Source organism: Chionomys nivalis, chromosome 11, assembly GCF_950005125.1.
Source record: "Chionomys nivalis chromosome 11, mChiNiv1.1, whole genome shotgun sequence".
NCBI classification, from domain to species: Eukaryota; Metazoa; Chordata; class Mammalia; order Rodentia; family Cricetidae; genus Chionomys; species Chionomys nivalis.
In genome coordinates this window covers 20,630,076-20,642,781 of record NC_080096.1, presented here as the reverse complement: position 1 = coordinate 20,642,781, position 12,706 = coordinate 20,630,076, and the positions used below count along the sequence as shown (strand labels likewise).

At 47.8% G+C, this 12,706-nt stretch overlaps 1 protein-coding gene across 11 annotated transcripts in view; it reads right to left on the bottom strand.

Annotated features, from left to right (window-relative positions):
- Nucleotides 1-12,706, bottom strand: part of Epb41 (erythrocyte membrane protein band 4.1) — a 151,742-nt gene that overhangs the window by 3,576 nt on the left and 135,460 nt on the right. For 6 of the 11 annotated variants that reach the window (XM_057785596.1, XM_057785597.1, XM_057785598.1 and 3 more), the window contains 3 exons: nt 6,736-6,864; nt 2,501-2,602; nt 948-1,028 (listed from right to left, as the gene is read on the bottom strand). In XM_057785596.1, coding sequence (XP_057641579.1) covers nt 948-1,028; nt 2,501-2,602; nt 6,736-6,864 — 312 coding nt within the window. Of the gene's footprint in view, nt 1-947; nt 1,029-2,500; nt 2,603-6,735; nt 6,865-7,963; nt 8,414-12,706 lie in introns of all 11 variants that reach the window. The other 5 variants (XM_057785599.1, XM_057785592.1, XM_057785594.1 and 2 more) reach the window with 1 other exon arrangement.

Genomic DNA, 12,706 nt, shown 5'->3' with positions numbered 1-12,706 from the left:
GGTGCAGGCCTGTCCTACTCTCTGCCTTCTACCCCACAGCATTGCTGCCAGAGATCGCAGGCAACACAGCAGGGCTCAAACCATAGGTGGCAGGCTGGCAGTAGGAAGGACCCACTGAGCTCAGCACCCAGGCTCAGGCCCCTACCTGGGCTTCCGGCCTTGCTTCTGGGACCCTGAGCACAGTATCCACAGCAGTGCGTCCTAACCCTGCAGCCCCTCTTCCTGTTCTTGGCACACCAGGGTCAGCGATGCTTTGGCAGGCCGGCCCCCTCCACCAGGCTCTTCCACCCCCTCTCCTCGGAAGCTTCACTGTTCCAACAGCACCCAGCAGTGAATTAGGAACATTAATTCTGACCTTATTATTTGCTAATTGCTTGTAGCACACAATTAGTACCTAATTAACATAAAAACATAGAGTTTTAGCACCCAGAAGGGCCCTGGAATTATCTGGATCAACCCACTCTCTTTTAGAGAGGAAAGCATCAGATGGAAAGTGATCTACGCAAGGTCACACAGCAAGTTGGCAACAGATCCAGGACACCACATCTCCTGGTGTCTTACCCTCCTCCTGCTGTCTGTTGAGCTACTGTGGCACTCTGGAGCAGGGACAGCACCTCCTCTTTGTTTCTGTGTCACCACCACCCCTGAATAACAACTGGGGATCCATGGACTTAAAGCCCACATGCACCCACCATCTCCTCCTGTATACACACTTACTTTTTGTTGTTTGAAACAGGATCTCACTGTGTAGCTCAGGCTGGCCGTGGTAAACTTCCTGCCGCAGCCTCCTGAGTGCTAGGACTACAGGTGTGGCCAACAGGCCCATGCACTGCCTGTCCACCCCACTAACAGCCTCGCCCCCTCAGGCTTCCCTGTTTCTTCCCAAGAGCTAAGGCAGCTGTTTGAAGACGCTGCTGTGCCCATCGGGGCCCCTCCTACATTCCCACCTGATCGTGGTCAACATCAGCATCTCCTGTGATCACAATTCTCTTCTCAATTCGGGTCTCAGAAATTCCACCTTTGACAGTCTGCAACCAAAGGAAGGGGCCAAGAGAAAGCCATTACACAGCGGGAAAGAAAAGCAAGACAGCCCAGGTAGTTCTAAAAGCTCCCTTCAAAATGTTCTGTTTGTTTGTTATGGTGAGGATGTGGCTCAGACTGAGCACCGTGATGCTGGCTCTCCAGCACAGCCTCCCACCACATCTCAGCACAGGTAGGACCTGCCAACAGGAGTGTCCTGCTCCCCTCCCCCTCCCCTCCCCCACTAGATTCTAGCACATGCACAAAACCACGCAGTTCATTATCCACTTTCTTTCCCTTCGTCCCAAACACTAAGAAGAGAAGAGCGGTGCCCCTTTTTGTTCGTCTATATTTTCACCTTCAACTGGGACCGCCTATTTTAAAGCATTTCACATTATTAATGTCAAAATAGCCTTAAATAATCTCAAGTGAGGACAAATAGGGAAAGCCGAGATTGAGACACACAGAGCCGGCTCACTGCATCTGTGTCTGATGATAACGTCCAACCAAACTTCCTCTTTCTAGATTTCTTCCTTATAACTGAGTGCAGGTCAGACGTGGGGGTGCACACTGCTGCTCCAGGTCAGCCTGGGCTACACGGCGAGTTTCAGGCGAGTTTGGTACAGAATGAGACGTCGAGAAAGAAAAGAAAAGAAAGGGGAGGGGAGGGGAGGGAAAGGGGTAAAGAGAGGGAGAGATGTGGAGGGGAAGGAAGGAGGGAAGTAAAGAGGGAAAGAGGGAGAGATGGGGAGGGAAAGGAAGGGAGCGCATTTCTTCTAGTGCTACAGCAAACATGGACTGCCTGATTGTGTAAGGATAATTCATATTTTTGACATTTTGTCTGCCTTGCTTCCTATAAAGTGGTCTAGTGATTTGAGCATTTCAGCTCCAAAATATGGTTTCCCATGGCCTCAGAATGCAACAAAAAATGATTCATCAGATCAGAAATCTGGTTTCTAGCTCAGAAAATATGGTTGCACCATATCAACAATCTCTACCCTTAAACTGTATGCCTGAGTCAGGTGGTGGCGCACACCTTTAGTCCCAGCACTCAGGAGGCAGAGGCAGGCGGATCTCTGAGTTTAAGGCCAGCCTGGTCTTAGAACTTAGCAAGTTCTATGTCTGGCTCCATAGACACTGGGAAACCCTGTCTCAAAACAAAACAAGAAAAAAAACAAAAATAAACACCTGTATGCCTGTGTATGTACACATACTGAGGATGGAGCCCACAGCCTGTGTGTGATAGGGAGGTGCTCTCCCACTGAGCTATACCCTACCCCACCCCAAGCTGATATTTAGACCTTGTCCACAGCAAGATGGACAGATGTGCAATGAGAAAGACTAAACATGGCTTTCCAGGTGAATTCTGGGGAAGGCATCAGGTCCTTCCAGCTGGGACAGAGCTGACTGCCTTTGCTTATGTTGGTCCCCTCTATCTAGGTGCAGCAGCTAGCCCAGCGGCCGCTGGAAGCTCCGGTACCTTGGTGATCTGAGTCGTGGTCGTGCTACTTGTCGTCTCAGATGTGATGGTCTGAGCCGTCAGCAAGATTCCAGGGTCCAGGTCCCCATTGCTGTCCTCAGTCTGCAGAAGAAAGCACACAAGCACACACAAGTCAGCCCCTCCAGAGGCCTTGGGCTGACACCCCCAGGGGCAGCGTGGCTCTTCAGCTCTATCTCCCGCTCAAACATCTACTTCCCTCACGCGACCTCTCAGCTAATAAGCAGAACCACTCTCGTAGGAACAGTTCTTTCTTCCTTTCTTTCTTTCTTCCTTTCTTCCTTCCTTCCTTCCTTCCTTCCTTCCTTCCTTCCTTCCTTTCTTTCTTTCTTTCTTTCTTTCTTTCTTTCTTTCTTTCTTTCTTTTCTTCTTTCAAAGATTGATTGATTGATTGATTGATTGATTGATTGATTTATACAGTATCCTGCCTATAGGCCAGAAGAGGGCACCAGATCTCATTACAGATGGTTGTGAGCCACCATGTGGTTGCTGGGAATTGAACTCAGGACCTCTTGCAAGAGCAGTCAGTGCTCTTAACCACTGAGCCATCTCTCCAGCCCAAACAGGTTCTTTCTTAACAAGTGGGATAAATGGGGCTGGAGAGATGATTCGGGGTGGTTGGGGCACTGGCTGCTCTTCCAGAGGATCTAGGTTTGATAGGGCCATCCTTCTGTAGCACCTACATGGCAGCTCACAACCATCCGTAACTCCAATTCCAGGGAAATCCAACAGCCTCTTCTGTCCTCCCTGGGCACCAAGTACGTGTGTGGTACCCACACATACATGCAAACAAAACACCCATATACACTAAATTAAAAGTTAAAACTAGGTGTAGTGATACATACACGCCTTTAATCCCAGCACTTGGGAGGCAGAGGCAGGTGGATCTTTGTGAGTTCAAGACCAGTCTGGTCTACAGAGTGAATTTCAGGAGAGCCAGAACTACACAGTAAGACCCTGTCTCACAACAAACAAAAAGTTGAATGAAGACAGGTGTGGTGCACATCTCTGATCCCAGCACTTGGGAGGCAGAGGGGAGCAGATCGCTGAGTTTGAGGTCAGCCTGATTTATAACTTCCGGGCTAGCCAGGGCTATGCAGTGAGACCCTGTGGCCCCTTGCCCCCCAAATGCTGAGGAATACAAGTTTCTCAGCACTAGGTCAGTAACTGGAGTGGTGCTGAAAGAGGCAGGAGTGTGGCACAGTTTGAAGAGTAGCTCCAAGCTACCCAGGGGCAACATCCCACAGTTCCAAAGGGGCATTAAGCATCTTTAGTAAAGCCAGCCTATGAAAGCGACAGAAGGGACGAACCATTCGCCTGCTCCGGCGAGAAAACTCAAGACTTGAAACTGCCAAGGAGTCAGTGCATTCTCCCCAGAGCTCATGCTCTTCACGCCCAAGGCAGGAGAGGAAGGGCTCCTGGTGGCTGAGGTGCGAGGGAGCGACATCACAGGATGAAACAGGAAAGACTGTGCTAGCCAGCGAGGGAACAGTTCCACCTCCAACAACTGAGCCGGGGACTGAGCAAATGAATCAGAATGCAGGACACATGCACAACAGGAGTTAGTGATGCTGCTGACAGCAAACTATTACTGTAAGGGCTCCTCTTGCTGGGAGGGGCTTAAATTATCTTACATGCCAGTTTATGCAGCTAATCTACATGGGAATCAAACAAGGACTGAGGCTGCTTATTATGATTAGCTAAGAATGACATTAGCGAGAAGCTACAAAGATGGTGACGGGGCCATCAGAGATGCTATCAACAGGTAGATGGGCAGTCAGAGCTGCACAGGTCTCCACGGGAACACACATAAAGGGGATTACAGCAAACACGCAGATGAGTGCCTCCTCCTCCTCCCGTGTCACCAGAACAAGCAAGCACTTTCAATTTTATTTTAAAAAGACATGGTGCTGCTCAGACTGGCCTTGAATTCTTAGGCTCCTGTAACTCTCCTGCCTCAGCTCCTGGGTAATTGAGACCTCAGGTACGGACAGTGTGACTGGCTTTACTTCACTTATGAGCAGGACCACATTTCATCCAGACTCTGAGGGACTGGGGGCGGGGAAAGGGAAGATTAAGAAGGCGCAGAATCCCTGGTGGAGCCTGGATTCCCGTCCCCAGGCTAATGGTGTATACAATTATGAAGCAATTTTTCTTCCCTTCCTCTTCAGTCCTCGCCCCTGCCAAGGCCTACTCGATAGCTTTTTTCCGTCTCTCTTGACTGACAGGCCTTTCTCTTCATTTCCAAAGGCGACACTTACTGCTGTTCTTATTATCATCCCCCAGATCTGCCCTGTCCCAGTCTCATCTTCAAGCCCGTCCCGACTTTAATACAGTCACCTGCAGCTTTAGGAATCACCTTTAAAGGCCATTGCTTTAATGATGCTACTTTACCATCTACTCCTGAACAACGGAAAGCAACTTATCACTCACCAAATTAAATTCTACGCTCTCGACCACAAAGAGAGCGGAGGGGAGCGCACAGACACAGACACAGGCACAGGCACAGGCACAGGCACTGGCTGACATCTCTGGAGACGCCGGCACTTGGCAGACACCATCTCACCTAAACTTCCTCCAAATCTTGCGGCAGCAGGGGTAGAGCCAGGGAATGGATGGGCTGGGAGTTTGTCTGAGGTTATTCATAAGCAGCTACCCCTTTCGGGACACACAATACTGTGTCTAACTACAAAGCACAGGCTTTATCTTCCAAGCTTCCCAAGGGTAAAACATCATCTGGTTCATGGTGCCAGGAAGACCGACTGAGAAGATCTTCAGTGTCCAGCTGCCTCTTTACACTGTGCCCTACCAGTGAGCTCCACCCTAGCTCCCTGGATTTACCCATTTCAGCTTCTACACAGAACTTTCTAGTATCTGATATTTGTTTACGTGGGTTTCTTCCTCCTTTTTCATTTTTGGTCGCTGTTAATTTTTCCAGTCAGGGTCTTTCAGGGTAGGCTGGGGATGGGGGGCGCAAATTCCCAGTCACCCTGCCTAGATTCCACTGTGGACCACTGTGTCTGGGTGTGGCAGGACTTATGGCAACCTTTCTCTCCTTACTAGAATGTTCCCTACAGAGGGTGGGGACTGCCTGCCCTTACATCACCACTTTGACTTAATACATAAAACTTAATAAACATGTTGTAGAAGTAAATTAAGAGCTCATCTCATAGAAGATTAACTTTTTACCTTCTGTGACTAATTACAGAGAGAGAGAGAGAAAGAGAGAGAGAGAGAGAGAGAGAGAGAGAGAGAGAATTCAACAGAACATAATTCTAGCATAGTCGGATTGCCAAAAACAATGAAGTTTCACTGTAACTAGAAAGTGAAAGACTTAAAAACAATTTGAACCCTCACAACAATACCATGACATGGACACTAACACTGTGGGCAGGGCTGGTCAAGGCGTGATGACGTGCCCAAGTTAGGACCCAGATGAGCAGAACCGTGCTCAGATTTCTCTGACCCAAAGCCCATGTTCTTCACATTAGAATAACTTTCCCAGATGACTTGGGTGGAGAACATACGTAGTCAGACCTGTGGCAACTTCATTTGCTCTTTGGTGTGGGGGAGTAGACTGGGGTTGCCCACATGTCAAGTGCAATGTTCTTCCACCAAGTTAAAACCCTCAGCCCTGACGTTCTGCATTTATTTCCTTTTTAAGATAAATTATTTTGAGAAAGGGTCTCACGTAGTCCAGGCAGGCGTCACACTGTATAACTTCGGATGACCTTGAACTCCTGATCCTTCTGTTCCCACGTCCAGAGTGCTGGCACCTCAGGTGTGCGCCAGTCACACCCAGTCTTCACTTTTATGTGTGTGCCCACACAAATAGGTGCAGGTGCACATGTGTAGAGGTCGGAGGACACCACAGGTCCCAGTCCTCGGGTGCTTTTCATCCTATATTTGAGACAGGCTCTTTCACTGACCCATAGGTCAGACTAGCGAGCCTGAATCTTCCAATAGGAGAATCTGGGGGTCCAGGGTCAGGTCCTTGTGCAGTGAACCATCGTCCCAGCCCAAATCAGACCCAGTTTTGTGTGGTTTAGCGACTGACCCCAGGTCTTCGTGCATGGTGAGTACACTGATTACCTGAGTGCCCAGAGTGCTCACTGGGACGCCCTTGTGCTTATAGTAAATGGGGGTCCTGAAGGGAGAAACCATCTACTGTCTTCAGCCCCATCTTTGTTCTGGAATGTCTGGAGTGTCAGTCTTACCTGGGCAGCCTCATAGGTGATGGTCTTGGTCTCAGTGTGGACAATAGGAACATCTTTGGTTGGGATTTCACTTTTCACAGCATTGGCAGTGTCTGAGATGGTGACAGTCTGAGTCTTTACCAGGGGAGGCTGTGGACAGTAAGGAAACAGAGTTGGCCAAACCTTCCTGCAGGCCATGGGGCGCTGAACCTCTGACACTGATCTGATCAAAGGCTGGAGCCACTCTCCGAAGACACAATTCCCAAGAAGCCCCTAAAGGGTGTCACACCTCGAGAAGGGCATTCAAAGCAGCATCACTGTAATTACGTTCATAAGCTTAATGGAAAACTATAACACCAGACAGTTTATGACCGGTGATATAAAACACTTTAGACTGACCTTCAGAATTTGAATATAAAATTATTTGCCAAATAGAAATCACTTTCATTCATCCTTGTGACTGTATATTATAATTAAGAAAACCAGGCACATTTCTCCACTGAGTACAAATGTACACGAAGCAGAGAGGCCTTGGAACGCATTTCCTTGGAATTCATTAACTTCTTTCAAATCAATGTCAGACATTCACTTTGGATTCACTAAGAAGAAATAGTGTTTGGAAAACCAGAAAGAAAAAAAAAATCAGTTCTCCCACCACCTGATGATTAATTTCAAAATTCCAAAAGAACGAGCATTAGTGGGGTGGTACAGACCCTCCTGATCATCTGTTCACCTCTTCCAGGACACCAATCACCCTAAAGCTACCATTGGATTGTGATAAGGTTAAGTGGTCATTCACCTCAGTGCAGAAGTTAGTGCCTATAATCACGGAGTCCCCTGGGGGGCAGTGGAAGTGGTGGGTTGCACAGTAGAGCAGTATAAACTGTCATTTAAAATCAAATGTTAGTAAGGAACACTGGAAAATGTCTGAGCGTGGTCTCAGAACCCTGAAGGCTCCTCCCCACAGGAGTAATTCGTCTCTTGCCATAGCTCATCCTTGAGAGAGGAGAGGAGCATTCTTACACCAGCTCCACGAAGGGAAAGAGCTGGAATTTACTCCTAAGAGTTTTGTTAAGTCATCAGAAGAGGAAACCATGTCTAGTTGGAGTTAATTCCTCTGATTGAGTTCCTTTACGACATCAAACTGCAGAGGCCATGTCCTTTACCACCACCGCTACCACCTCCTCCACAGATTCTGGCCCTCTCCCAAAGAGTGTCATTAGACCTGCATCGTCACATCAGTTACTACCTGGAAACTTCGAATGAGGGTGGGGACCTGGTTACCCACACGAGAGTCAAGAGAGGATCCGCTCTGGGTCTCAAGGGTCTCTGCTGGTGCAACTGGCTCTTCACTACTGTCTGCCTTTTTTCCACCATGTTGCAGCTGGCAGGAAGCTGGAGTTACTGGGAAACTTATGGTATTGGGCTGTTCCTCCACTCCTGAACATTCCCCACTTGGGCCTGTTGGCATCTCATGAGCATCATGATAGCCAGCTGGCCCCTGCTCCTTCTCTCCCGCCTCCTTGCTGTTTATGGAGAGGGAGCCAGAACCATAGCTCTGAGGAGACGCCGGTGGGGTGGTCATCAGATTCTGACTAGGGACCACTGACTGCTTGGGGCTCTCCCATTCGGAGGCAGGGCAGGTGGATGGCCCTTTTGTCATGACAGCCACCTCCTCTGTGCGAATGTCATTAACGCTCTACAAATGAACGAACACACACAAAAGCAAGATGAGTAAGTGGGGAAACAAGGGTGGAACTCTGAGAATCAGCAATGATTTTTAAGAAGTCTCAAACATATTATCACCAGACCTCTTCGCTCCAAAGATGGTCAGAAGAACTGCTATTCATATATGTATCAGGAGCTTAGGCAGTTTCGACTCTGGTCCTATTTCTGGACCACTGCTAATATGAGAACAATTGCAATGCGCCTCAGTGTTCTGTGCTTCATGCCCACAGCCCTCAACATACAGCATGTGCTTTCGTATCCGAAGGAGTTACCTGCCACCCCTACTCACCAGTTCAATAACGCAAAAGACAATGTAACTTGGGAGCTAATCAGAACACGTTCTCGATGAGTTCTCCTATCTCCAAACCATACATACCTGTAGAGATACGAGCGGCGGGCTACGTTCCTAGCGCCCAGCCGCCCGCATGGTTACCTTTATACCAGAAATAATTACACAGAAACTGTATTCTTATAAACACTGCTTGGCCCATTAGTTTTAGCCTCTTATTGGCTAGCTCTTACATATTGATCTAACCCATTTCTAATATTCTGCGTAGCACCGCAAGCTGGTTTACCAGGAAATATCTTAACCTGCATCTGTCTGGAGTGGGAGAATCATGGTGATTCACTGACTCGGCTTCTTTCTCCCAGCATTCTGTTCTGTCTACTCCGCCTACCTAATTTTCTGTCCTATTAAAGGGCTAAGGCAGTTTCTTTATTTAACCAATGAAATTAACTCCTCCATCACATATCATCCTGGCCCCTCAGAGAAAGCTAAAATGTAGACTTTTGTCAGCAAGGGGATGGGAGTTGAGTCCATGCTGCATGGATAGCTTCGGTCCCAATCCTGATGTCAGGCCCAATACCAAGGGAAGGGAAGTGACCAGCAAGTGACATGCTTTTATACAGATGAATGACACAGCGCTCCAATAGGAAACAGAGTTCCGGCCAGGCGGTGGTGGCGCACGCCTTTAATCCCAGCACTCGGGAGGCAGAGGCAGGCGGATCTCTGTGAGTTCGAGTCCAGCCTGGTCTACAAGAGCTAGTTCCAGGACAGGAACCAAAAGCTACAGAGAAACCCTGTCTCGAAAAATCCAAAAAAAAAAAAAACCAGAAACAGAGTTCCCTCCTGGCCACACGGGGTGGACATGTATGCATGTATATGTGCACACACGTACATATTTAGCTTTTGCAATGTCATTTTTTAAATTAGTAGCTCTGAAGCAGTTCATCATAAGAAGTTAAGCACTGACATATATAAACTAATATGAGCTTAAGATTCCCACACATTCATTCCCTTTTCTAGCCTGACTTTCTAGCAGTCTTCAGTGTCCCTGGTTCTGGCTGCTATGAGATTCTCTTTTGTCTGGAGTTAAGTCTACTCAGGCCTCAAACCTCAGAAAGACCATTTTACCACTTCACATGTTATATAGGAATGTAGCGACAGAAAGGGGGTCTTTTAAAGAAGGCATTCCAGGAGAAAAGACACGGCTGACACATTCCAGTGTCAATCAATCGTCTGTCTACCTACCATCTGTCTTTCTGATTATAATTAAAAATCACCGTGCTCTTCTCCCGTAAACCAGCCCATGTTGTATTGAATATAAACTAATCCCTCTTAAGGCTCTGAACTCTGGATCCACTTCACTCCTGAGCCATCTCCACATCTGGAACAGCTGCACTCGGAGTCAGACAAGGGCATCTGTCATTAGCTGATTGTGAGTACTATATAGTCATGCAGGAGAAGTGAGCAGTTAGAGAACTCAGCTGTCTGTAGAACAGACACATAAAATATTTTGGCTAATAGCATAATTTCCTCAAATTAAAATGAGACTAACATTTTAGCTGGGCTCGTAGAGGTCTTAGGATCAAATACAATAACATCTATGAAAACATTTTGCAATTCTAAGGTACCAACCCACTTTACGTAATTCAACCAATCAGCAGGGCAGCTCCAACGTGCTTGGCCTAGAGGGCACAGAACAGATTTGTCGTTGCTATGAGCACACTGGACTATTTTCTAGTGTCCTTCTCTCACAAGATCTTGGGGTTTTTTTCTTCTTCTCCCTAAGGAGTTGACCAAAAGTAGCTCACAAATGGGCTTTCTCAAGCTGTTCACCCACCCCAGCTCCGGGAAGGACCAAGCCCTTTTACATGCAGAGGGGTAGCAAAACTTCTCTGCACAATCTCCCTACAACTGGAAGGCTGGCTGATTATGACAACCGAACAACAAACAATTTTGTTGTCTGTTTGTTTTTAAATAGCCTCACTGTGTATTCCTTGCTGGCCCTGAGTTAGTGGTTAATCCTCCCAAGTGCTGGGATTATGGGCAGCAACACCACGCCTGACAAGCCAATCTGTGTCTGTCTGCAGAAATGATAACTGTCATCAAGACGTTATTTGCTAGTTAAACACTGCTTAGGCTAGCACCTCTTTTTGATTGTTTGTTTTGGATGCCCTTGGGCAGAGGTGATGGCTCTTTCTTTTCACTCTGTGGGTCCTGGGAACTAAACTCAGGTCACTAGGCTCGACAGCAAGTGCTTTTAGCTGCTGAGCATCTCCAGGCTGGCCTCTGGCTGAGTTGTGCACTGCTGAGCAAAATCAAACAGGTTGATTTTTCCCCTAATGCAAATATAGAAGCGATCAAAGGTTCAAGAAGTAGTGAAAGTAATGTCAACAATAAATACTCAGAGTGCCTAGAATGTTCTAGCTGTCATAAAGAGAAGACCGGCAGCAGCTGGGCTGGTCAGCTACACTCAAACACCAAATCAACCTTACTGGTTGGTGCCATTGTCTGATCTCAGGGGCAATAGAAAACCACTTACTGGACATCCCCCGGGTATGAGGAGTGTAACATGCCTGAAATTAAACTTCCTCTGTCGCTGCCTGGCCCTCTCGTCAGCTGCTTCCTTCATTTCTTCGCTGATAAAGGATAGCACTGTCTAGAAGCCAGGTCAAACCCTGAGTCAGCTCCCATGCTATCCCTACGCTCACTACCATTTTTAAGCACTACATTTATTTTACTTAGCGTGTATTTATGTACTTGTGTACAAGTGTGTAGGTGTGCACCTGCATATCTTACACGTGGAGGTCAGAGGATAACTCCACCACGTGGGTCCCGGGAATGGACCTCTGGTGGTCAGGCTTGGCAGCAGGCTCCTTTATTCCCGGAGCCACCTCACTAGCCTGTCATTTTCATTCAGTAACACTTACCCTGCCTGCCTGTCTCTGTGTTCACACAGTAGCTCCACTCAAGCTCCACCTGGTTTTAAGAGACGAAGGAAAGTCTCTGACTGGTGTGGAGCTTGCTGGGTAAGCTGGGCTGGCTGGTCAGCAAGCCCAGGAATCCCTGTCTCCATCACTCTGCTGGGATTTTAAGCACATGTCACCATACCCTGCATTTTTACTTGGTTTCTAGGGAGCAAACTCAGGTCCTCACGCACGCACAGCAAGTGCTTTCCCAGCTAGACCACTTCCCTGGCCCTCATTTAATTCTTTACAACCTCACTTTGAGGTAATCATTATCCTTATTTTATAAATGAAGGAACGGAGAGCTTAAGCAAGTTAGAGCTGGGGTTTCCATTCAGCTCTGCCCTGGCTCTGAGAGCCTCTTCTTCCCACAGCATTAAGCGGTATCCTGAGTAGGACGGACACGCACGTCTGACCGCGTCATAGAATGACCTCGACAACAGTCCAAAGAACCATAGAGGACCTACTTTAGTGGCTGGCATTAGAAGATAGGACTGGCCAGGGGGTATAAAGCCTCATGACAAGAGAAGCCCATGATCTGGCATCTAATGTCAGTGAAGAATCTTAACGGACAGAGCTGTTGCCTGTGGCCACGACCATCAGCACAGGCCACTGTTATATAACACTGCACCACCACATGAAACCGAATTAGCCTAGAAACTATGAAGGGATCTTGCCAGAAATATGATTTGACATATGGCTATGTCTGAACCATCCACAGTGAAAGGCAAAACTGAGGCTGTATGTGACTCAGGTGTTTGTTGGTCCAGCTGTTGCTTATCTGGACCACTGGGAGACACGTAGGAAGAAGCAGGCTACAATAATCGGCCAGATACCCGTACAAGGCACTGGCAATATCCAGCTGGTTTTAAGCACATGAATAAGGACCAGGTGCACACCTCTAATCCCAGCACTTGGTACAAAGCAAGCGTCAGTGAGTCAAGGCCAGCCTGGTCTACAGAGACACCAGTCTTAAAAAACCAAACCAACATCACAGTTTGAAAAACCTTTCTAA